Below are 23,063 nucleotides of genomic sequence, written 5' to 3'. Positions count from 1 at the left end.
CCCCTGAGCACTTCATGGTCGACCAAAACAGTTCTCATTCTCAGCGAGATAGTCTGCCCTCCTAAGTGTTCAATATCTCACTGATGCAACAGCATGAGTATATAGTGTTATCCTTCTACGTTGTTCAGATTGCTAGTAATCACAAACTGACTTGGAATTCTCAAGCTGTGAGGGTGACACCCTTGCGAACACTCTAATATCTTCACGATTTACAACCACAGTAATAAAAGCTAGCTGCTATCTATCACCCATTAGAGTTATCCTACTGATCATGCCAAACCTGAAAAAACTAAAATGTGTCAAATTAAGAACCATTAGTTCTTGGACTTAAAGATTCAAATGGGTATTAGTGATTATGAATCACTACTTATTTATTTTTTCTTAATTAGTAAGAATAAATCTCTAATTTATTATTTTGAGTTTTAAATCAACTCAATAATAAAAAAATATAAAACTTGCATCCGTATGTGGACCAGTTGAAGACTTGAAGAGCCCATCCGGCCGGATCAGCAGCCCATTACATTCGGCCCAACAGGATGCAACTCAATCCGCAGACCAAACGTTATCCGGTTCAAAGCCGGAGGGCATGGCTGCTCGCCCACCTGTCCAGCCAAACCCACTCCCCGCGCTCGCTCTCCTCCTCCTGCTCCTCCTCCATGGCGGCCTTCCCCTCCGCCTCCGCCTCCCCATCGCTGGCGATGTCCGCCTCGACCTGGCGCATGGCGTCCCTCCGAGCGGCTCTTCCCTCGCTCCGCCCCTCCCCAGCGGGCAGGCTCCGGTCCTCGTTCTCGCTCGCCGCGACGGCCACGGCGGCGTCGGTCGGCTGCCTCGGGTCCTTCTCCGGCCTCGCGCCCGTCTCGAATCTACTCTCCCTCGGTGCTGGTAAAGGAATCGTACTAACCGCTTAACTTAGTCGATCTACGCCCAAATTGCAGTGTGCTAATTGTAGGGAACGGATACGGTAACAGGAATGAGACAGAGTTTTTTTTGGAATGGGACACAGTTTGTAAGGGAACAGTTGAAAATTTAGGAGCATCATATGTGAATGCATGCTAATACACTACAAAATGTCACATGCTATGTCATTGAGATGAACTTTATGCTTCTACTTGTTTAACAACGCTCCAACAACAACAAAGTTGTATTGTTCTCCATCAAGACAATTACTTATGTGTAGATGCATGTGTTATAATAAGTTGATTATTTTTACACTTATCTTATCTTTATTTGCAGTTACAGCACAGCTTCAATTTGATTGACCGTTCCAAAATTACAATGCGCACATCTTTAACTAGTTTTGTCTGCCTATTTTGGTCTTATCAGGTTTGCTTGGTTTGTTACCATGTCAAAATATGTCAGTTGATCGGCCTTTTGTACTCAAATTTCCTGAGCAAGTTGCAATACTGACAAAATTAGGATGGATTTGTCTGAAAATTCCCTCCATTTTTCGCATAAATTCACCCATTAACTTGGCCAAATGTATTGTAGAGAATTCAAGCTTTGAGCATCGATTGTTCGGTATTGATGCCCACGGAAGGATAGTAGCAATGCGGCATGGGAAACGTATTCCTAGACTTAACAGACCTCCAGATCAGAGGAAAGCACTGCTGCGTGGGCTTACCACACAGCTGCTGAAGCATGGAAGGATAAAGACTACGAAGCCAAGGGCAAAGGCAATGAGGAAGTATGTCGAGAAGATGATCACATTGGCAAAGGATGGATCTCTTCACAAGAGGAGACAGGCTCTAGCATTTATTTATGAGAAGCATATCGTCCATGCATTGTTTGCTGAGGTTGCGGACAGGTATGGGGACAGAGAGGGTGGTTACACAAGGATCATCCCAACATTTCCAAGGCGGGGAGATAATGCACCTATGGCGTACATTGAGCTTGTCTAGGTATATCAATTCCTTGTTATGGAATGTCTAAACTCTGAAGTCCCAAGTCACTAAAATATATATTTTCCATATTTTGACCTAGACTGTTTGGATAAGAAGGCAAGCTAGTTTTTTTATGTCTAGATATTTGAACTGCAATTGATTTATTGATGATTTTTGTCTAGGATCTTGGTGTGTGGCTCTGGATCTATTTCTATGCATAAGACATCTAGTTAGATAAGACATAGATGCTACAGTGGGATAGTAGCAATAGTTAAAGGAAAAGAAGAAAATTAATTATGCTACATCACCATTTGATATGGATCTTATTCGTATGCTATTAGTTTCTTAAGATTTATGCCTTTTTTTATCTGTAGGATCTTCCATCAGTTGCAGTAATTTCATGGGTGCTGCGCAGGTTGAGTGGTCTTGTCTGCATATTGCCTTTTGAATCTCTCTTTTCTTATATTCTTCTGTAACAAAGTGTAGATCATGTGTGAATTTTTGAACGGTCAAACTTCATCCTGTAATTGCCAAAGCACTGCGCTATATTTTGGAAAGAGTTCCTGACATTGCTATCTGGTTCCTTCCAAGCTAGCTGTTCATTGTGGTTTTGTCATTCACTGTAAGCTTGCATGTATGATGTTAAAGGCTCAGAACAGTGTATGTGCTGTGTCCAATTGTTCCTGCAATTATATCCAACGACGGAACAGTTGGGTACTCTTGTAGCCAAGCCATTGGCAACCTGTAGGTTAAATGTTGCACCTTAATATGACTAGTGTAATGCAAGTTCCACCTTCACAACTAAGGTCAGGATGGCCGAGTGGTCTAAGGCGCCAGACTCAAGTTCTGGTCCTCTAACGAGGGCGTGGGTTCAAATCCCACTTCTGACAGTTATTTTTTCCTCTTTTTATTTTCTCTAGTGCCAGGGCCCTAGTTATATCCGGACCGAATGCAATTCCTTTTCAGGCATTTTCTGTCCCTACTAATTTTACATCAACGTTTTTTAATCGGTTGAAGTTGAGTGACAGCGGTTTGAGCTCAGCTCGCAGATTCTGACCGTCCGTTGAGATGTCTGGTTCGAAGTCGCAAGCCCAGTAGGCAGCTTTTGATGTGCAGAATTTTTAGCCCGCACGCAAGATTGGCGTAGATCGTGAAAATTATCCCGTGATGGAGCGAAGCTCTGGGCGAAATCAGCATGCCATCCGGCGCGCGTTTGTATCGTTTCGGTTAGGATCCTCCTCACGTCGAGGTCCATCGCCGACGAGGTCACAACTCTTGCCATATGTGCTGTAGTTATCGTGCACCTTGTGACGTCGGCGTCGCTCGCTGCACCGCGCCGCGCCTGCACTGCGCTACGCCGCTGGCAAGGACTGCGTCTTCTGCTCGAGCAGAGCGCTCCCCGGCTGCGCAAAGGTCAGCTGAAAAAGAGCTGGACGGCGACGGGAAGGCACTCATCGACGTACGTGGGCAAGCTTAACAACCAGGACCAGGGGGACGCCCCGTCCTCAAGCGGCTCAAGAAGCACCGATGCATGCTCCTTTCTCCCAGTTTCCCTCTGCTCTGCATTGGTCCTTTTTCGAAAGAAGTTTCTGATTGCAATTCGACGTGTATGTATCTAGGGTAACCGGGGCGCCGCCGCGGCCGATCTCGCCGTGTTCGACGCAACGCCGCGCCGCCGCAGCCATGGTCAGAACCGCATCGAGGACAGCGGCCGTCCGCGAGCGGGGGGGGGGGGGGGGGTACGGAAGCGCTCGCTCTTCGAAGCCGCTTCGGGCCAGTGGTTACTCGGGGCAATAATCCTAAAGCAGCGAGGACGGCCCCTCGCCGCCGCCGCCATGGATTCACCCACCGCTTAAGACGTAGGGTATATTTCGGAACTCTGTTGCTCCAATAATTCTTAAGCTGAGTATTTCTAGCTTTAAAAATTTATAAAGCAGAAGTTATACAGATGGTGTTTGGCTGAATTATTTTGTTTTTATTTTTAACTAAAAAATAATAACTTAAATTACTTTATTATATTATATAACCTTAAAATATGACGTGGAGCTAGAATTTAGAACTCTCCGAATAGAATCTTAACCGGACGTGAGATTGAAGGGTTTTTTTTTTTTTTTACAAAACTCCATGTGCCATTTTTTCTCGTCATCAACATAGGCCGCAGATGTACGATTTGATGGTTTGCAGTCAATCAAAGTTGCAGTTGCGGATGTACATACTCCGTAGGATTAAGGAAGAGACGAATCTCTATACTCTCGTGTGTGCATGATGCTTGGGCCACCTTTTACGAGGAGAGTAATTTATTTCTTTTGGCCTAGCCACTTTGAGTTGGTCTGTATATTTTTTTAACTATATATTTTGAACACGTCTTCTTATCAATATAGCAAGCAACTCTCTTACCGATTTGTTTTGAAAAAAGAAATTAGATTATGATTAATAACCATGATATAATTTGGGGAGTGTTTGATCGTTGGCTCCAACACTAGGGTCTATTTACAAAATAGCCGTGGTAAATTTGCCCCAACTCGTTCAGAGCCCGTATACTCGATTTGATGGTTTACAGTCGTGCGGAGTTGAATCGCAATTAATAATCGCGTTTCAATCTAGGGTGTGTTTGATCATAAACTTCGATACTAGGGTCATTTTTGTAAAATATCAGGAATGCACCATCAGGTTGATTTTGCATCACCAACTCAGCTAAGAGCTGCTGAACTTAGAGGTCAGAATCATAACCTTGAACCACTTCCTCCAACCATTGAAGGCTGCAAGATGAAATGGACAAAAGGGCTACAGAAGGATGGGGTCGGCGAGATAAGGCATCAGCAGTAGTATTTTCAGAGCCTCGCTTGTAAACAATCTTGTATTGTAACCCTAATAACTTGGTGATTACTTTCTGCCGCCAGCAATGTGTAGTAGCTGGTATGTCAGGTGAGATAGGCTCTTTTGGTAAGTGAAAATGGTGAATTCGCCATGCTGAAGATAAGGCCATCACTTTTCAATTGCAATCAATATCGCCAATACTCCTTCTCACAAGTAGGTAACCCCTTAGTGCGAGAGCCCAGCGCCTTGCTAACAAAGGCAAGGGGATGTCCTTCCTGCAATAGAACAACACACACTCTATTGTCACATGCGTCAGTTTCAATGCCAAAAGGTTTGACAAAATTAGGAATAGCTAGCACTAGTGTGGTACATAAAGCCTCCTTAAGAATGTGAAAGGCTTTTTGATGCTCAGAAGTCCATACAAACACATCATTCTTCTTAAGAATGTCTGACAGCACTCGACTGATAATGCCAAAAAAATTGACAATTTTTGGATAATAACCAGCCAACCCTAGGAAACTCCTTAATTCTTTTTACATTGGCATGTTCTGGCCATGATTGAATAGCTTCTATCTTCTCCAGGGGTGGCAAAGGGTCTGCCCCCATCGGGTTTGGTCTACCCACACCCGACCCGAAACCCGAGTTCACAAACCCGACCTGGTCCCAAAATATATATCAGGTGCAAAATGACCCCTGGCCTTGACCCCGGCGGGGACCCAAGACCCGGTGGGGACCCGAGCCACCAGGCCCACCTCTCCCTCCCCGCGCACCGCACACGCCCATCCGACCAGCCCTTTCGCTCTGTAACCCCGCAAATATGAAAAAAATATGACATAAGGGTTTAAGACAAGAAAGGTTTGACTCAGATTTACTGCACCTAAACCATCATAACCTAGGACTTAAAAAGACATAACAGTCATATTTACTATTTATGACGACACCAATATTAAGAGAAATAGCTCATCAGATTCCATCCGACTACAAAACTCACCAGATATACAATATCCGGCCACCAACTCATCGTGTTACCACCACCCGACTATCAGAACCAACCATTCCATATCCCCACTAATCATGAAGAAGTCCAAGCCCGCTCTTGACCGTGAGCACGACTGGTATATCAGTTTTATACTCTGTAGAGTTTGTACATTTTACCCACAAACCGTGATTTCATCAGCCGCAATACCAGATGACAGTCTCCATGTTATTGTGTTGATCAAGCACTTGCACACTTCCTGTGGTGTGCCACTAGGAGATCACTACAAAGTTGTTACGAAGCTCCCGCTCACTACAAAGTTGTTACGAAGCTCCCGCCGATCTGTAAGCATCCACTAAGATTTCACAGCTAACAGTGATTCCATCACTACAGAGGCCCCTTCTTATGCCACACAATTATCCACTGGTGTCTATAGAACTGGAGGGGTGGCTAATTAATTGGCCAGGTCGTACCTATATAAGCCTCGTAGTTGCGCTGTTATGTCGAGTTACATGTCTATGAACCGGTCCTTAGGATCCTAAACAGGTACTACCACCAACTCACAATGCATACCCACACATGTGCATACCCGCACCATCATCATACCACCTCCTGATCAGAATCCCTATGTTCCACATTTCTACAAAAGATTACCCAAATCCGTTCATGTTGCATAGACCATTTAACATATTAATATTTAAATCACCTGACTTGACAGCATGACTAAGCATTTATACTCTTGACACCCAAACTATAACACAAGCGATAAGGATAATCATGAAAGTATCTAGTAAACCATAGCAATAGGATTCAAATTGACAAGCATGAAACTAAAAGTAAAAGGCACTTTCCTATAATAGGATCAATGTGATCAAGGATATTTGCCTGGATGCTGCTCAGTGATAATTGAAATATTGATCTTGAAGTCTCTCGAACTATTTCAGAACGTTATCGACTAATCGAGAGGACTATCGACAAACAACAAAAAGTAAACACTAAGAACAACATACCAAACAGTGGCAAAGCGCTATGAAAAGCCTACAAATACAAAGTACTCATTACTACGATCAAGTGAGTGTAGGAATTGTCTAAAACGGAGCTTGCATGAAAAAGTTATAAATGTTTTAAGTTGCAGGACCTTTCTATAAAAGAACAAGGACTATTCGGTATAACAGAAAAGTCTAAGGGCTTATTTATAAAATTTTAAGGACCTATATGTAAATAAATAAAACTATAGGGGGTAAATATAAAAATGGTAGCTGGCAAGGGCCTTTTTTTGAAAATAGAAAAGTTTAAATACCTAAATGCAAAATTACCTTTTCAAAAGAATTAACATATTTGTTTTTTTTCTAGAAAACCCTATTTATCGAGTCATGCTGACGTCAGCCCGTTGACGTGGCTGCTGACCGAGCTCAGGTGGATGACGTGATTCGCATAAGCTTACTGGGTTAAAGAAGACATGTGGTGCGATCTCATTGGCTAACGAAGAGGTATGCCACTGATATAATCTCGGCCCTACACGTGGGATCGTACGGCGAGAGCAAGGTCTACCTCAAAACCGGTGGCGAGTGGTGTCGGTGGCGAGCTCGGACGGCAGCGCACGATCAAAGAAGAGAGGAAACCTCATCACGGGACTCGAGCTTCGATGGCGAGCGGCGGAGGACAGTGTGCGGGTGACGGCAAGTCCGTTTGAGGGCTTGGACGGAGTTAGGGCAGCTCAAGATGTCCTGGCAGCGTTGAGAGCTCCGTGCTGTGGCCGGACTCCAACGGGAAACAGAGGGCGACAATGAGGTGTGGCTGGGGAATGCATGCACACAGTCATACGACGTCGGGATTGAGCAGAGAGGTTCGGCGACGGTGGAGGGCGGCGGCGAACTTCGGCCAGAAGTTGATGGCGCTCGAGTGACGGTTCTGTGCGAGGATGAAGTGGTGTGGGTGCGGTGATGCAGAGAGGGGCTCTGGAAACGGTCTTGATTTGTGTTTTATAGAGGGATGAGGTGGTTGCGGCTAGAGGGCGCACGCCGAGTTGAGGGCGTCGTGCGTCGGTTACGGGGGAAGTGGGGCGAACAGGAGGTTGGGTGTGACCGGCTGTCGGTGACATGGGAACCAGGGGTCCCTGAGTCCCGAGGCCAGAACAGCAGAGTATCACGTGGCGTCCTCCCTCGGGGGGTTATCTTCCCGAGGCTCCAGAAGACCGAGTTCCGGGAGAGGGTGCTCGGGGCCATAAACAGTGGTCTTTGAGTACCCGAGTTCCCCGATGACCCCAAGAAGACCGAGTTCCAGGAGAGGGTGCTCGGGGTCATGAGCAGTGGCCCCCCGAGCACCCGAGTTCCCCAATGAAAAAAGAAGTCAGTTCCGGGAGAGAGTGCTCGGGGCCGCGAACAGTGGCCCCGAGCACTCAGTTCCCCGAGGACCAAGAGAGGACATATCCGGGAGAGAGTGCTCAAGGCTGCGAGCAGTAACCCCCGAGCACTCACAGTCCCCCGAGGGCCTGAGAAGTCCTACGCCGGTGGTCCCCACAAAAGGCTCAGCGGTGAGGTGTCAACTGGTGAGAGGCCCGATACGACATTTAAGAGGGCGCGTGGCTTGTCACTTCCAACCACTCCCCCCACGCCTGCTGTCAGCCCCTACCACGGTTTGGTAGGGAGGCATGTGGACATTTAATGCACAGGTCCCATCGCGCGTCATCCGGCGCGTCTCGGGATAATGTCGCAGAGCTCGAGGCGCACCGCCTGCCGCCCTGCTGTGTCAGGCCTGCTCTGACCGGGCGGGCACGCGGGGTTGCTCGGTGGCTGCCCGGTGGGCCCTCCCAGCAACTCTCGCCGAAAAGCCGAATGATGACCAACAAGATCAGATGGGGGCGCGTTTTCAACCCTCCCCGTCACCTCGCGCAGCAGCCCATGATGGTTGCTTTCCATTTATGGCGCCTTGGAACTTACGTCATCCTTTCTGGGCACGCTACCGCCCCGACGGGTATATAAGCGAGGCGGGCTCCCCGGAGAAGGAGAGAGTTTTTTTCCGAGAGGACGAACAACAACCGAAGCACGGAACACATCAACGAATCCCGAAGAACAAGGAGCACGGAGCTCTAGGCTTAGACAAATATTCTTGTAACACAGCAGACCCTCAGACAGACATTCTCAGAGCATTTATAGCATATACACAGGAGTAGGGTGTTACGCTCAGTGCAGCCCGAACCTGTCTAAAAATCCCCTGAGCATTTTACTCCCTCCTGCATCCGATCATTCCACCTCCACCTGCATCTCATTTACTCCCATTTATTTCACCTACGAAGCGGATTCAGAATCATCCCCCCGGTCGAATCTCAAAGGGGTCCCTCCGGATCCCCGCTTAAGGAGTTCACCCTCCGACACTGGGCGAGGCCCACACGTCAGAGGGAGGGAGGGGAAAAAATATGGGCGTCACATTCACCTCGAACTTGATGTCATCGATAGATGATTCGACCTGTGGCCTCCACGCTTCGATCTCCACCGCGGTGGTCTCCAGCGCCACCATGCGTTCATCCTTCTTTTGATCTTGCTCTTGGAAGCATTTCTCCCACTGGAGATCAAACTCGAAAAACCTCTTGTTCATCTCTTCAATGATGGACTTCGTGTTCAGATCCATCGCTTCCAACTTGCGTTGGAACCGGGTGAAATGCTTGTGGGTCTCCAGGACTTGCTCTGAATACTAATTGTTAGCAGCAGCAACATAGGGAACAATGTTGCGCTATTTCAGACATGGAAATAGTGGAATCAGAGGCAGAAGTGAAGCATCAAAGAAGCAATAAGAAGAAGAAGCAGAGGAGAACAGGAGAAAGTTAGATGAAAGAACATATATATTGCTTGTGGAAGAAGATGTAGTTTGTTCATAATTGTCTACCTCCACTCCTCTCTCTCACTAAGTTATATATCGCTGGTTACAGGTGGCCTCGGGCCCACTCACAACCTCACCTCACTCACTCATCTCCAGACACACGCACACTCGGCTAGCACACACGCACGGCAACAGGTTCAGGCGCATGAGTAGCACTAGATTTAGTCTCACGAACAACATCAGGTTTAGTCTCACAAACAGCAACAGGTTCAGTCGTGCTACAAAGAGACCTCTGCTTTGCCAACGACAACCTCGCTGTGTTTGACACATGGTCTGCACTAGGGGACCGCCGATGTCGGACTGCATCTCAAGGACCATGACATTCCACACGTGGGGCTTCCTCTCGACACTGCAGCGCTCAGTTCTTTTGCAATGGGATGTTGAGGGAAGCGAGGGAGCTGCTCGATCAAAAACGAGGAAGTGAGGAAGAATAAGAGGGGGTTGGGAGAGAATAAAGGAGATAAGCCCCTGGCAATCCATCCTAGGTCCACCACTGCATGGTGGCATGGAAGTTCATGCTTGCTAGTATGTCGTATGTGACCACATAAAAAAAACTAGGAACAGAAGAATTCACTACGCATTCGCTCGATGGCCATGTCGATCGGCTGTAGGTAGCTACCGGTGGAGTGTCGGGGAGGCAGAAGAATTGGATGCTCTGCCGTTGCATATGCGTGCAGGGGGCGGAGGACAATACAAGAACCGCAGCGAAGACACCGTGCAGTGGTAGATATCTTTGTCATCTCGTCCATGTCGCGTTGCAGTGGGTGTGATCAGGAAGCCCCACATTGGATGCACCAAGTAGTCACGTCGCCATGTGCGCAAGAGACAGACACAACAGGTGGGCAGGTGCGGTGAGTGGGTGGCCGCACGAGTGCATGCATTGGATTGGGCACGACCGTTTGATCCGAAACCAGCGGTAGGGATCAGACCCGGGATGATGCGGCGTCTTGTGTGATGTGTATTTATTACCCCGTGTGCATAGCAAGTACCGCGCGTGATGATGATCCGATCGCCACCGGAGTCCTAGTCTCGCTAATCTAACGGCGGAGATGTGCCACACTACAACAATATCATCGGCACAGTGAAAGTGAAACACCCAAGACGTTGCACATATGTGAGCCATCGATTTCAAGCCTAGGATCCCCTGTCCGCTCCACGTGCATGTGATGGAGAGCACGCATCAGCTGGTCGTAGCAACGTGCACTACCTCCTGTGATATTATCACCCGTCTCCAACCAAGACGGAATCCTATGCTACATACACCATGCAATGCGAATCTTCGGCTCGGGTACTGAAAGCGAATTACAGCCCTAGATTTTTTAGATTTTGGCTATCTTAAAAAACTTTTCTACAAATAGATCTATGAGAAAATAATGTCAAAAAATGATTCTTTTTACGGCGCTATGACTATTGGCGTTGTTGTTAAATAGCACGGTATCGTGACAATTGGCGGCGTGACAGCTGCCACGTATAATCTTATACATGTCAGTTACCATAACATCAATTATCACGGCACCATACTATTCAACCACGACATCAAATATCATGATGGCATGAAAAAAGTTTATTTTAAGAAATTATTTTTGTAAAGTTCTATTCGTAGAATATGCTTTTACACAGGGTTAAAATGTAAAAATTTCTCCGTCCACGTGCATGTCGTGCATGGTTGGATTTATGCAGCTCGTTCTCGATCCTTGTCGACTGCATCATTGCTCATTGGTCCACTTGATCATCGTGTCCGGAAAAAGTGCAATTACCAGTACAAAACTGCAGGCTAATCAACGTGATTAGCACTTCAGCTGTACCAGATGATGTGACACTAGCAAGCTTTGTGTACTGACAGTGTGCTCGATGGAGATCGGCTGCGTGTCTGTACTGCTGTCTGTAGGTCAGAGAAGATCGATTGTGTACATAACCAGGCATCGTTTCTCGTACCTAGAGTAAACGGCGTGCATATTCGAAGAACATGCACGGAGCTTGTAGCTCCGACGAGCATAATGGTGAACAATTCGAACTGTGTTAGATCATCTCTAATCATATTTCTTTCATTTCTTTTTTTTCTGATTCTTTTTTTCGTTCTCATTCCTTTTATTTTCTCTTATCTCCAACAATTTCCCTTCGAGGAGAATCGCGAAGGGAAATGAAAGATAATCCCGTCATGAAGTAAATGACTCTGGGAATCCCGTCGTGAAGAAAATCATGAAAAGAAACCGTTGAAGCGCTGAAGTGAACGAAAATTCCTTCATGATGTGATTTGGGTCCAAAAAGAATCCGTTGGGGCTGACCTTACTGCGCACTATTGCCGCCGTGTTTAGTTCTGAGGGTTTGTTTAACTTTGCAGTAATTATTTTACTGCCAGGTATAAACGTCACTGCCCGCAGATCGGTGTACCAAGGTTTAATTCTCTCTCACTCTGAATTATGGCATAAAACCAGAGCATGCATGGAGCTGCAGGACGCATGTGATGAGTAAAGCAAGAACTGAAAAGGGCCAACACAAAAGTTGATGCCCGGATCAGAGCATCCAGCTTACGTGGTTTTCGTCAGGCATTGAGGAAAAGGGGCAAAATCAGGGTGCTTGCATCATTAACTTTTACTGACTTACCAGACACTCCAGGGCCATCTGTTTACCAAATTCAGTACATGGACTGGAAGATAATTCATGACACAAACGGCACAGTGACAAGGGAGAGTACATTCACTCAAGTGGCAGTACGATGAGAGAGAGATAATCAGATCAGATCATCTTCAGCAACTATTTTAAATTTTTATTCTAAATATACTATTACAGCATCCCCTATCACTATTACAGTATCCCTTATTTTTTCATCTCCAGTAGTTATCCTATTTCCTACCTTATACTTACTCTTTTTCTCCCTCCAATTCAACTGTCAGCCTCTGTGAACAGTACTATTACAGTGTACTACAGTGTTTCCCCTCTGGGTCCACTGTCAACCACTATAAACAGTACTGCTGCAGTATTGCGTACTGCTACAGTACCCAGAAAAAAAATACAGCTCCACCCTTACTCCACAACACTGTAGCAGTACTGCACGATACTGATGGAGACCCAGTGCTACAGTACTTTACGGGTACTGTAGACCTGGATAACTCTTCTCCTGGAGTTGGCCTCACAACAACTTATCATTGTAGTTGTTTGCCAATATTACTATTTTGATTACATATCACAATGAACACAGAAAAAAAAAATTCTATCACAGTGAGAGTTTGATATGTAACCTTGCCATTTCCATATCAATGGAAAATTGTTAGGGGGGGGGGGTGCTACCCACCGTAGAATCCTCCAAAAAACACTACTATTTTCATATATTGTTTTTCAGTTGGATCAAACAGTTGTAGTTTGTCTGGGGGACACTTGTCAGTTGGCCAGTGTGGTCCACAATTTGCACTAAATGGCTAACTAGAATTGATGAACATTTCCCCCATTTGATAGGAAAAAGGAAAGCATTCATGGGCCCTTTTGCATTGCTAGTTTGATCCATCCGTAGTTAGGAATAGCTTAGAGAGACGTGGTGGGTAAATTTACCAACCTGAAATGCATACACACACCCTCTCCAGTCATAAAAGAATATCGTTTTAGATATCGTCACGGTCACTAACATATACTTTGATCATTAATTATTAGCATAAAATATATTTAAAATATAGCAATGTTATAATGTTATAAAAACTACTTTGAAGACAAGTCTAGTTATATCATTTTTAAAAGTTTAATCAAAATATTTAAAAAATATTGATGGTCAAAGCTTAAACGTGTTGATTGCATATAACCTAAACAACATTTTTTTTTGACCGGAGGGAGTAAAGAACAAGGCTATAATCTTTTTAGGGAGATTATTGATAAGGATTTATTGTTTGCTACATCCATTTTGTTTGGCCAGCTATTGTAAATACATCTTTGGGATTATTTTAGTAAATCTTGGTTGGTTTACAGAGATTCTCCTAATCAGTTAATTAAAATTATGATACTTTTGCATAATTTAATTTCTCAATGTTCTTGGATGTAATGATAAGAGCATGATTTTTTTTTAGAGTAAAAGGTGTAGCTTACTGGAGGCAAACTTAAACAAAAAGTGGTGAAAACAGGCGATAACGAGCTTAAAACTTGGCAATGCGTTGTTCCTATGTCCCGTTCGCGAGGTAGGAAGTTTACAGCAAAATTATCACTCAGCCATGTCTGGCTATGTGGTTTTCTAACGAATCCATATTAAAGAAAAAAAATCCCAAGTAAGAGGGTATTAAATGTTACCTATACTGTTTAATCTATTATGGAGGTATAAATTATCGCTATCAATTGCCTGGAAATTTTGTATCCTCCACACAAAGGCTCACTCTAAGCTCTACAAGACTACAAGCTGCTGTGTACTGACAACGACAACCATGCTCACTAGCAACCGACACATTTTTGCCGAGGAAAAGAATACCCAGCCATTTCTGTGGGCCTCTACGTACTTGGTTAAAATAGTAACCAGAGAGCTTCCATGTTGCTTGCTTGAGCAAATACCAATCAAGAATCTAGGTGCAGTCTTAGTCATGAGGGTCCATACCACTAAATGCTTGACAGCCAAAATTGAGTTATCAGAAAACAGCTATGAACTGGATGAAAAGAGAAAGGGGATATTGGATTCTGCTCTAATGACAAAATATACAGCTTAGGAAGAGTAGCATCAAGATTTGGCTTGTCCAAATTTCCAGATATTATATCATAGTTAAGAGGCACCCAAAAATATGGGTGTGAGAAAACGAATGATTGAGCTGTGATAGTTTGTTTGACAATATGAACATGGATAAAATTCAGGTGTGCTAAAAAATAGAGAAAACCTAAATAGCAGTTGTATATGGTAAATCTTAATAAATTCGAACCATTGAATTTTTTCGATATTCTTACATTACATGTACGAATGAGTATAGCTATGACTTTAAGACAGCTACAATATGTATGCGCACCAAACAATTTCTGTGACGCTATGAACACGAAAGATACATCGTTTTCCTTGTGATGACAAAAGTCTAGACACCATGGTGACTAATTTACAGATAGATATAATTACATATCATGCAAACTTAAACTCATGTCGTCACGGAAAGATAGAAAACAAGACTTCTACCTATATGTGACAACAAATGCTTAGTGTGCACTTGTACAGTTGTATATACCAATAATACGTGCATAGTATACAGGAGACTTATGCCATACTTCTTAGGGGAGGAGTGACGCAAAGATGAATTTACGGGATTGATTGCATTTTCACCGTTAATGCCATATATTTTTCCGATCAATTTAGCGAGCCAGAAATATATTACGATATACGTACGATAGTTCTCTACGACAGACACGATCCGAAGAAAACAATTTATTTGCAAATTGGATAACCACAACACAGCAAACTCTAGACATAGACTTGTTGACGTGACTCAAGAAAACATGAAGGGGCATTTTTCTTATGTTTCCCTTTTATTGTTGTGTTTGTTTTGATCAAAATTTACATCGGTGTCGTGTTGCAACCTAGAGAGAGAGAGAGAGCGAGAGAGAGAAGGGTGTCCAGAGCGGCAGCGGCTGCGGCTGCAACCCCTCTCTCTCCTCCCCCTACGCTGGCTGCTGCCGCTGCAGGCTGCAGCCTAAAGCATCAAGCCTATTTACCTCTCTTCCTACCACCCCACACCGCACATACCATCTCCTCTCCTCGCCTCGCCTCGCCTCCACTTCTTGCTTGCGTATCTCTCTCATCACCTCGGCTCCTCCTCGATTGCAGCCCTCGCTCTCCAGAGTCGCCGCCATGTCGGGGCTCTACAGCCAGGGGTTCTCCCCTGCGAGAAACCTCTCCCCTCAGATTAGAAGAAACCCTGATGTTGATAGGTAGAGCGGCGCATGGATTTCTTCTGTGTTTCTTGGACAATTCTTGATGCCAATATCGCTCCTTTATGCCCTTTTCTTGTTTGGTTTGTTTGATGATACTGTGACTGCTGTAACAATTATTATCGGTTACTTTTGTTTCTTGCAGTCAATACTTGGCCGAGTTGCTCGCCGAACACCAAAAACTGGGGCCTTTCATGCAGGTGCTGCCCATATGCACCAAGCTGTTGAGCCAAGGTGAGATCTTTTGATCTCTTCCTTATTGTTTCTTGCAGTCTGATGAGAGTTTTGTTTGGTTATGAGTGAACAATTCATCTGCAATCATGAATTGGGGGCTACTGGCCCCAATGCTTGGATGAGCGCTCATTTTAGATGGTATTGGCTGCTACTTCTTATGTGTATGATCTCTGGTTCATACGATTCCTTATGTCGCCTTGCTTTAGATTTGTATTGCGATGCTTAATTGATTGGCTAGATTAGATGATCGGGCTTCTGGAAGATAATGCCATCATTTGGTGTTCTTGATGATCGATCTGTCTGTGATAATCTATAATGATGATGGTGCAGCGCAACCTTCTTGATTGATATATTGTGATGTACTGCTGTTTGGCATGCTTTCAAGGAATGAATGTATCATGAACTTGTATGCTATCTTAGCAATTTGTCTTCTCATTCTCTTGGTGAGAATGGTATTGATTTGCTTAGAGCTAATCTTAACAGTACTACAGAAAAGCAATGATAAAGCTTCTAGACTGTACAAGTGGTAAAGGTTATCGCTAGAGATCAACATGTGTTTATCTCAACGTCATCACAAATCACGGCACATTATCAGCAAGAGAGAGTTCACATATTACACAGCCTGCGAATGACTAACTGTACTCGATGGAAACATTTTTTCTGACCTATTTATGTAAAACTTTTGTAAATTTAGTATAGGAATACTGTGATTTATATCATGGGGCCTTTTCCTAGTGCTTATACTGGAAAATGTGGAGGGTTCAAATATAACCTAAAATTTTCTTGTTTTCTCAGGAGATCCTGCTCTGTCAGCTGACTCTGCTATTTGTGTGCAGTTCATATGATCAGACCATGGCTTATAGGATTTCCTTTATTATACCATTGTAGACTGAATAATAAACATCATCTTCTTCAATGAGACCATCAGGAATTTATCTATTATAAGTGATGATGTTGGACCATGCATCATGTAGATCACACTTCAATGTTGTTTGTTTAGACCAACCTGAAGAAAGAACTATCCCTCTGCCCATCTGTTTATTTCAGGAATAATAAAGGGATGATGTATATTATGGACTTATTGCTAATGTTGTATAAAACATATATAGTTTCTATGTGCATGCACGTTTTGATATCCATTTTTCTCCCGTCAATGCATGTCCACTGCTTATTTCTTGTGTCGACTCTCATGGAAAGGTTAGGGGCAATGCGTAGAATTCAGGTTCTAATCAACAACTTATCATTTATGTTTATAGAATTTGTCTTCTGACCTTTGTTTACCCAGAGATTATGCGAGTATCAAGCATTCTTCACAACCATGGATTTGGCGATTTCGACAGGCATCGGTATATTAGTCCTAGTCCGATGTCCTCACCAAACCCCAGATCTAACATCCCCGGCAGCGAGTTCAGTCCTTGGAGTGGACTGCAAGAGGTAGTCACTCGGCAAAAATACTTATTTGCAACCAAGTGGGTCATGTACTTCATACACCAAACTGATGCGCTTTTCCTCTGGGAGTTTTCGTCATTATCATCCATACAGATCAACCTCATATATGCCTGATTTGACAATGATATTTCAGAGCCATAGTTCATTAATATTATAAAATATCATGCAAGACGTACTGGTGTTGATGTTTTGCACATGCTTCAAGATGCAACTTTTTTTGTCAAAAATACTGAAAGTATTTGTCTTTGCCTTTTTGAACCATGCCAAAGCGATTAGGTTTTCCTCAAGGAACCAGTATGGACTGGCAAGGAGCACCACCGAGCCCTAGCTCTCATGTTATAAAGAAGATTCTACGTCTGGAGGTCCCAGTTGATTCCTATCCGAATGTATGCATCCTCTAACTTACGCAGCTTCTCTTGAAGTTTCACATAGAAGGATGATTAAGCTTTTTTGCTGATATTATTCTCTTCTTTCCCAGTTCAATTTTGTGGGCCGCATTTTAGGACCTAGAGGTAACTCCCTAAAGCGTGTAGAAGCATCCACTGGCTGTCGTGTTTTCATTAGAGGAAAGGGTTCCATCAAAGATCCAGGGAAGGTAACAAAAGTTTACAATGCTTGATTTGCATCCACTTTTTTGACCCTTCGGCTTATTATTACGCTAATGATTACCTATAAGCAATATATTTTTTCTTTAGACAACACACCTTTCACATTATTAATATATTGCTTCTTAAGTCTGGAAATTGGTTGGTTAAACTCCGGTCAATTGCACATTAAATGTAGTAAATCCATTGGAGTTGACTTGCTATGCAGTGCAAGGGATCCCATCCATCACCATGCTCGTTATTCTGTGACCTGTTGATGACCCTAACAATGAATTGTTTGTCCCCAACTTTTGTGGGAAAATATGTTGTTTAGAGACGTTTAACTCCCTACTTGAATTCTCAAATTCTAATGCTGTAATTGAAGCTTCTTCCATATGTCCAAACACTGTGTGCAATATATTTTAATTATGTACGGCTTTCCTGTCATTTTGTTGTCTCCCTATCTTAAATTATATTGTTCCCCTATCTCTTATTTGACCCTGCTTAACTCTACCTAAGGTTCCACTGCTCTGTTTTCCCCCCCTATGATCTTGTGTTTCTGCTTCCTTGCAAACAACACAAGCTTTACATATTTGGTTTCATGATTCTTCAAGGAGGACAAACTACGAGGAAAACCGGGCTATGAGCACCTGAGTGATCCATTGCATATCTTGATAGAGGCTGAGTTCCCTGCCAGTATCATCGATGCAAGGTTGATACATGCACAGGAGATTATAGAAGAATTGCTCAAACCAGTGGTGAGTGATTTTTTTTCACCCCATTACTGTTTCTTCCTACGAATATCTGCAAGATTATTATGTGAATCCCCTCCCTGCCGCCCACTGGAACATGTTTATAACCTGAACCTGGAGATTTCTTGAAGACAATCTCCAGGTCTAATCCAGTGGGAAATGAAAATCTGATTGATATCTGGAGAGCCAAGAACATAGAGCCAGTTAGCCATGTTACCCATACGTTACGGTTTAATATCATGGAAGAGCCTTTTTTTTTGGTGAACGAATAATGTGATTATACTCTAGAACTGGTAAGTCATTCATGCCTAGGAAAAAGAAATGCCTCTGGCTTCCCTAATGCTAGCCCTCACTCCTGAATCTCTTTCTATTTTTTGAAGTCGTTATCAATTTTCACATATTCTATTCTAAACCTTGTGTATGTTTTTACATATATATAACTGCTTCTCACTTCTCTGGAAGTTCCTTGTATTCACAAATGAGGTGTGCATATGCCTGACGTATGAAGCTATATTGGTTTCTGCTGCAGGATGAGTCACAGGATTTCTACAAAAGGCAACAGCTCAGGGAGCTGGCAATGCTGAACTCCACCCTGAGAGAGGACAGCCCTCATCCTGGGAGCGTCTCTCCATTCAGTAATGGCGGTATGAAACGCGCGAAAACAGGCCAGTAGAGAAGAAGCAACTGTGCCGTCCTACCTGGCGGTGTCCAGGTATGCTATGCCGTCATGGGAACGCCGTGCCGTCGGGCAATGTCCGCCATGGACATGTGTGAGGGAAGCAATGTGCCTTCACTAACCGAGTCTAGCATCGGCTAGCTTTCCCCCTTGAGACAGGATGGATTGCTGGGACGATGAGAGTAGTCGTGGATCGTTGGGTGGATCCATCCTGGCTGTTGTATGGTCTTAGAACATTCGTTTTATTTGTTATTGACGGTTAACCCTAGTGTGTGGTGGAATGGTGGCGATCTGCATGATAGATTAGAGAGGCCTGAGTATGTGAGCTTTAGGTGTTTTGTTAACCTTGTATTACATCCTTTTAACATTAAGGAGTCGCAAAAAATAAAAAATAAAACATCCATTTGTACCTTATCACCTTATGATATCCGGTTCGGTCGCAGAGACTTTGAACTTACAATGCCATAGTCCAATAAGGATTTTACAGTGCCTAGCAGTTTTCAGGACGTATTGAGCCCATTCATTCAGACATGTTCGGCTCCAGCCTCCTTGCATTTGTGTAACATGGCATGTGAGATGTTGTTGGCTTCCTGGGGCACAGGGAGGCAGCATTGCTCTGAGAGCGATGACGATGGCTGGTGTATGATGCAGCGCCGCGGTGTTGTGTTGCATGTGTGTGAACTGTAGGCTCTGAAGACCTGGGTGATGGCAACAGTTTCTTCATTGCTCCTGTCAGGCTTGGCAGCCCACTATGCCAACTGTAGCATGTTCAGCTGGTCAGAAACGTGTCTCCTGAGCTTTTGTTCGGGGCTTGAATAAGGTGAGGGTATCACACGGCCATGGATGAAGCTCAGCAAAGACCGCAGCACCATTGAGAATGACTGGGTTCAACAGCTAGGTTCAAACTGGGCAAGTCACTGGAATTTGCCACTTATTCAGTTTTACTGAAAGAACTGCAGCGAATTCCGGAGTAAGGTAACTCGGGAACAGAACTATACGATACATGGCGTATGCGGAATAAAGATGTAATCTAACTCTGAACAAGAGCTGTATGATACAGGGCACGTGCAGAGTCAAGATGTAAGCAGCAGGTATTTTCAGGATCAACTGATCAATACTTTCAAGTGTCCAACTACTGAACTAAACACTACCAGAGCAAAAATACGCCCGAGACCAAAAAATACTGTGCATGCATCTTTTAAGTAAAAATATGCACGAGATCAAAAACTTAAAGAGATGCTTAAGATCACCATCCCGTATGCAGAATCAAACCATGTGCAAGGCAAAGTAACCAGCACTGAATGCCACAAGGCGCCACTGACCTGCACATGCATATGTTAAAAAAAAGCTCCGCGATCCATACTAATCTCAGCCACATACCAAACCTTAAATTCAGTGCAGCTAACACAAACAAAGACAACAACATTGTTCCAAATACGCCAATACAAATAAAACACTTCCTGCACCATGTCACCAAGAAAAGCAGTACAATTCTAGAACGGAAAACACCTGGAATTCTCACGACCAAGGTCATGACAGCTTCAGATTGAAGGGCACATGCACCTTGTTGCTGTAATTTAAATTGTCAACTAAAGATGCAATTTACTTAAAAGAACTTTCCTTTTTTTGTGGAAGACTTAAAAGAACTTTTCATAGCTAAAACAGTAGCATGTATACCAAAGAAACGGTTCGGACAGATTATCCAACCATACATCAAAACTGATATCTTTTAAGCAGGCGCCCGCCCCAACCAGAAACGAAAAGAGACTAGGAGATCCAGCCATACATCAAAACTGATATCTTTTAAGCAGGCGCCCGCCCCAACCAGAAATGAAAAGAGACTAGGAGTAGCAGAACATTATTGCCATCAAGATACAAATTCTACAAAGTCATTGAATAAGAGGAACAAATCTGTCATGGTTACCTGGACATGCACACATGCAACAAAGCATTTAATTACACTAACGGTATAACCAGAAATAAGCCCACGAATGTAACAGTATATAACTGATAAAAGCCCGTGAAGTTGGATGTGCACACATCAGACAAACAAGTTAACAGAAATCTATCCTAATAAACCCACAAATACATCAATGCTTTGCACAAGAATCCACAACCATCCCGATTATTGCAAATATGTACCACCACTTTGTAGAAAATCAAAGATCACTGCTACACGTGCATATGACGGTTCAACCCCACATTCAAGCACGGCTATTGCAGCACATAGATCAGCAACATATTACCAAATGCAGCAGAATACCATATATACATTAGAGCATCATCCAATCATATAACATGCAGAGTCATATGTTTTCACCTCAATAGTTTAATTCTAACTGAAATTACACAATACCAAGTTCTAATGATGCTATGAAGATAGACAATAAAGCTTCTAATGGTAGTAATTACGGATACTTGGGACCTCAGGCCCCGCCAACCTCCTCCACACAGAAGGAGGCAACATGGATTGTGCGCAGGCGAGTGCCGTTGCCACAGCTGGAACGCTTGCGCTTCCCCTCGATCATCTCCCACATGGGCTTCAGTGCAAGCGCCTGGACCTCAGAGCTACCTTCCTCCACCTGCCCGTCACAGCTTCCACCCTCTTCCTTCACCTTCAGAGGGATGGTCGGCTTCACAGGTACTAGTGGCAAGGTGATCTGCTTCCCTGGTTCAGGAGTAAGCAAGATGATCGGCTTGGCTGGCTCCGGTGGCGGCGAGTAGCGGGCAGAGGGGAAGTTGGTGGGGGCGCTGGCACCACGGAGGCGGATGTTGGCCGAGTCGTAGGCGGCGGCAGCCTCCTCAGCGGTGTTGAAGGTGCCGAGCCACAGGCGGCGGCGGCTGTGCGGGTCGCGGATCTCCGCCGCCCACCGCCCCCACGGTCTCTGGCGCACGCCGCGGAACCGCACGGCCGGCCTAGCCCCGGCCGCCTCCATCACCCGGCGCTTCACGCCCACGCTGCCACCCATCCTCCACCTCCGCGGCGGCGGAGGTGGCGCCTCATCCTCGCTGGAGGACGAGTCGGTAGCGTCAGCATCGTGCACGAGGATCCGCACCACGCGCGCCCGCGGCGGCTCAGACGCCGTCGCCGCCGCCTTCGCCAGCTCCTGCAGGCTAGGGTTTGGACCCATGCCTTCGAAACCACTCAATCCATAGCGATACGCGATAGGGTTACCTACGCTTAGCCTCCGCACCCCGCCATGGGAGCGTGGGGGTGGAGGCGAGGGTAGGGTTTATTAGGGTTAGGGTTTCACTGGTCGGTGCGGCGTTGAGAGGGGCTTGCGGTGGAAGCGGGAAGGAAGACGAAGCGGAATTGCGTTGAGGGGTGGGGACTAAAAAGGAGCGTGGGCTGAGGGGTAGTTTCGGGATTTTACGTTGGGGCGTCGCCGCATCGGATTGGAATCTCCGGTTTAAGGAAATCGGAGGGTGGGGATATCCGCGGAATATGGGAGGATGCCGTTGATAGATGGATTGAATTTTACTTAAGAACCCCTTTTGGAAGAAATCTAGACTTGTTGGAAGAATAACATAGAGAGATGTAGTACTTCCAGTTATAAATACTTGCCATTTTGAAAAAAAATGTTTTATCATATTTTTAAAACTTTGACTTCATGATAGCTTTCAAAATATTTAGATTGGAAATCTTAAAATCATATGTGTAGAATTATTTTAAAAAATACTTTTATAATATTACCAATTCAATGAATTTTGTAAATATATTCTAATGTAAAAGGTTAAAGCTATATATTAAAGACTATGTCTTATTTAGAACGACATGTATTTATAACCGGCCGATGAAGCATTATCTAATGCAATGCATATTATTTCGTTGGTCTATATGATATACATGGTGGGTTTGAGGTTAAATTAAAAATAGGAGTCCATACGTTATTACAAGGTGGCTTTGTATAATGCGTTTTGGCAAGACTTGAAAGATGTTAT

The 23,063-nt window shown here is 44.5% G+C and overlaps 3 protein-coding genes and 1 non-coding gene across 5 annotated transcripts; 3 read left to right on the top strand and 1 right to left on the bottom strand.

The window, feature by feature from the left end:
• The first annotated feature begins 583 nt into the window (after positions 1-583).
• On the top strand, positions 584-2,457 carry LOC133915165 (large ribosomal subunit protein bL17c-like). Its single transcript, XM_062358221.1, has 3 exons — positions 584-882; positions 1,489-1,898; positions 2,255-2,457. The coding sequence occupies exons 1-2, from the start codon at positions 657-659 to the stop codon at positions 1,896-1,898; spliced, it is 636 nt and encodes a 211-aa protein (XP_062214205.1). The 5' UTR covers positions 584-656; the 3' UTR covers positions 2,255-2,457.
• A 229-nt stretch (positions 2,458-2,686) lies between these two features.
• On the top strand, positions 2,687-2,770 carry TRNAL-CAA (transfer RNA leucine (anticodon CAA)). Its single transcript has one exon. It is a non-coding gene; the product is annotated as a tRNA-Leu (tRNA).
• Positions 2,771-15,084: 12,314 nt separating this feature from the next.
• On the top strand, positions 15,085-19,533 carry LOC133915164 (KH domain-containing protein SPIN1-like). 2 transcript variants are annotated; one of them, XM_062358219.1, is made up of 7 exons: positions 15,085-15,426; positions 15,572-15,660; positions 16,946-17,094; positions 17,379-17,495; positions 17,588-17,704; positions 18,308-18,451; positions 18,975-19,533. In XM_062358219.1, the coding sequence occupies exons 1-7, from the start codon at positions 15,347-15,349 to the stop codon at positions 19,116-19,118; spliced, it is 840 nt and encodes a 279-aa protein (XP_062214203.1). In that variant the 5' UTR covers positions 15,085-15,346; the 3' UTR covers positions 19,119-19,533. The 2 variants fall into 2 exon arrangements, with proteins under 2 accessions (XP_062214203.1, XP_062214204.1); XM_062358220.1 differs by lacking the exons at positions 15,085-15,426; positions 15,572-15,660 and adding an exon at positions 15,692-16,857.
• Positions 19,534-21,363: 1,830 nt separating this feature from the next.
• On the bottom strand, positions 21,364-22,438 carry LOC133915163 (ethylene-responsive transcription factor CRF4-like). Its single transcript, XM_062358217.1, has one exon. It carries the CDS (start codon positions 22,250-22,252, stop codon positions 21,548-21,550), a length of 705 nt encoding a protein of 234 aa, XP_062214201.1. The 5' UTR covers positions 22,253-22,438; the 3' UTR covers positions 21,364-21,547.
• Positions 22,439-23,063: the final 625 nt, after the last annotated feature.

Source organism: Phragmites australis, chromosome 4 (assembly GCF_958298935.1).
Source record: "Phragmites australis chromosome 4, lpPhrAust1.1, whole genome shotgun sequence".
Classification (NCBI taxonomy): Eukaryota; Viridiplantae; Streptophyta; class Magnoliopsida; order Poales; family Poaceae; genus Phragmites; species Phragmites australis.
Note: the sequence above shows the minus strand (reverse complement) of the source record. Positions and strands in the feature narration are given on the sequence as shown.

Bases quoted from the DNA above. Each gene is read 5' to 3' on its own strand.
- LOC133915165 (XM_062358221.1), top strand. From the start codon at position 657: ATGGCGGCCTTCCCCTCCGCCTCCGCCTCCCCATCGCTGGCGATGTCC. The intron at 883-1,488 runs GTAAAGGAATCG...AATGTATTGTAG, and splicing joins TCTACTCTCCCTCGGTGCTG to AGAATTCAAGCTTTGAGCAT.
- LOC133915164 (XM_062358219.1), top strand. From the start codon at position 15,347: ATGTCGGGGCTCTACAGCCAGGGGTTCTCCCCTGCGAGAAACCTCTCC. The intron at 15,427-15,571 runs GTAGAGCGGCGC...TGTTTCTTGCAG, and splicing joins AGAAACCCTGATGTTGATAG to TCAATACTTGGCCGAGTTGC. The intron at 17,496-17,587 runs GTATGCATCCTC...CTTCTTTCCCAG, and splicing joins CAGTTGATTCCTATCCGAAT to TTCAATTTTGTGGGCCGCAT.
- LOC133915163 (XM_062358217.1), bottom strand. From the start codon at position 22,252: ATGGGTCCAAACCCTAGCCTGCAGGAGCTGGCGAAGGCGGCGGCGACG.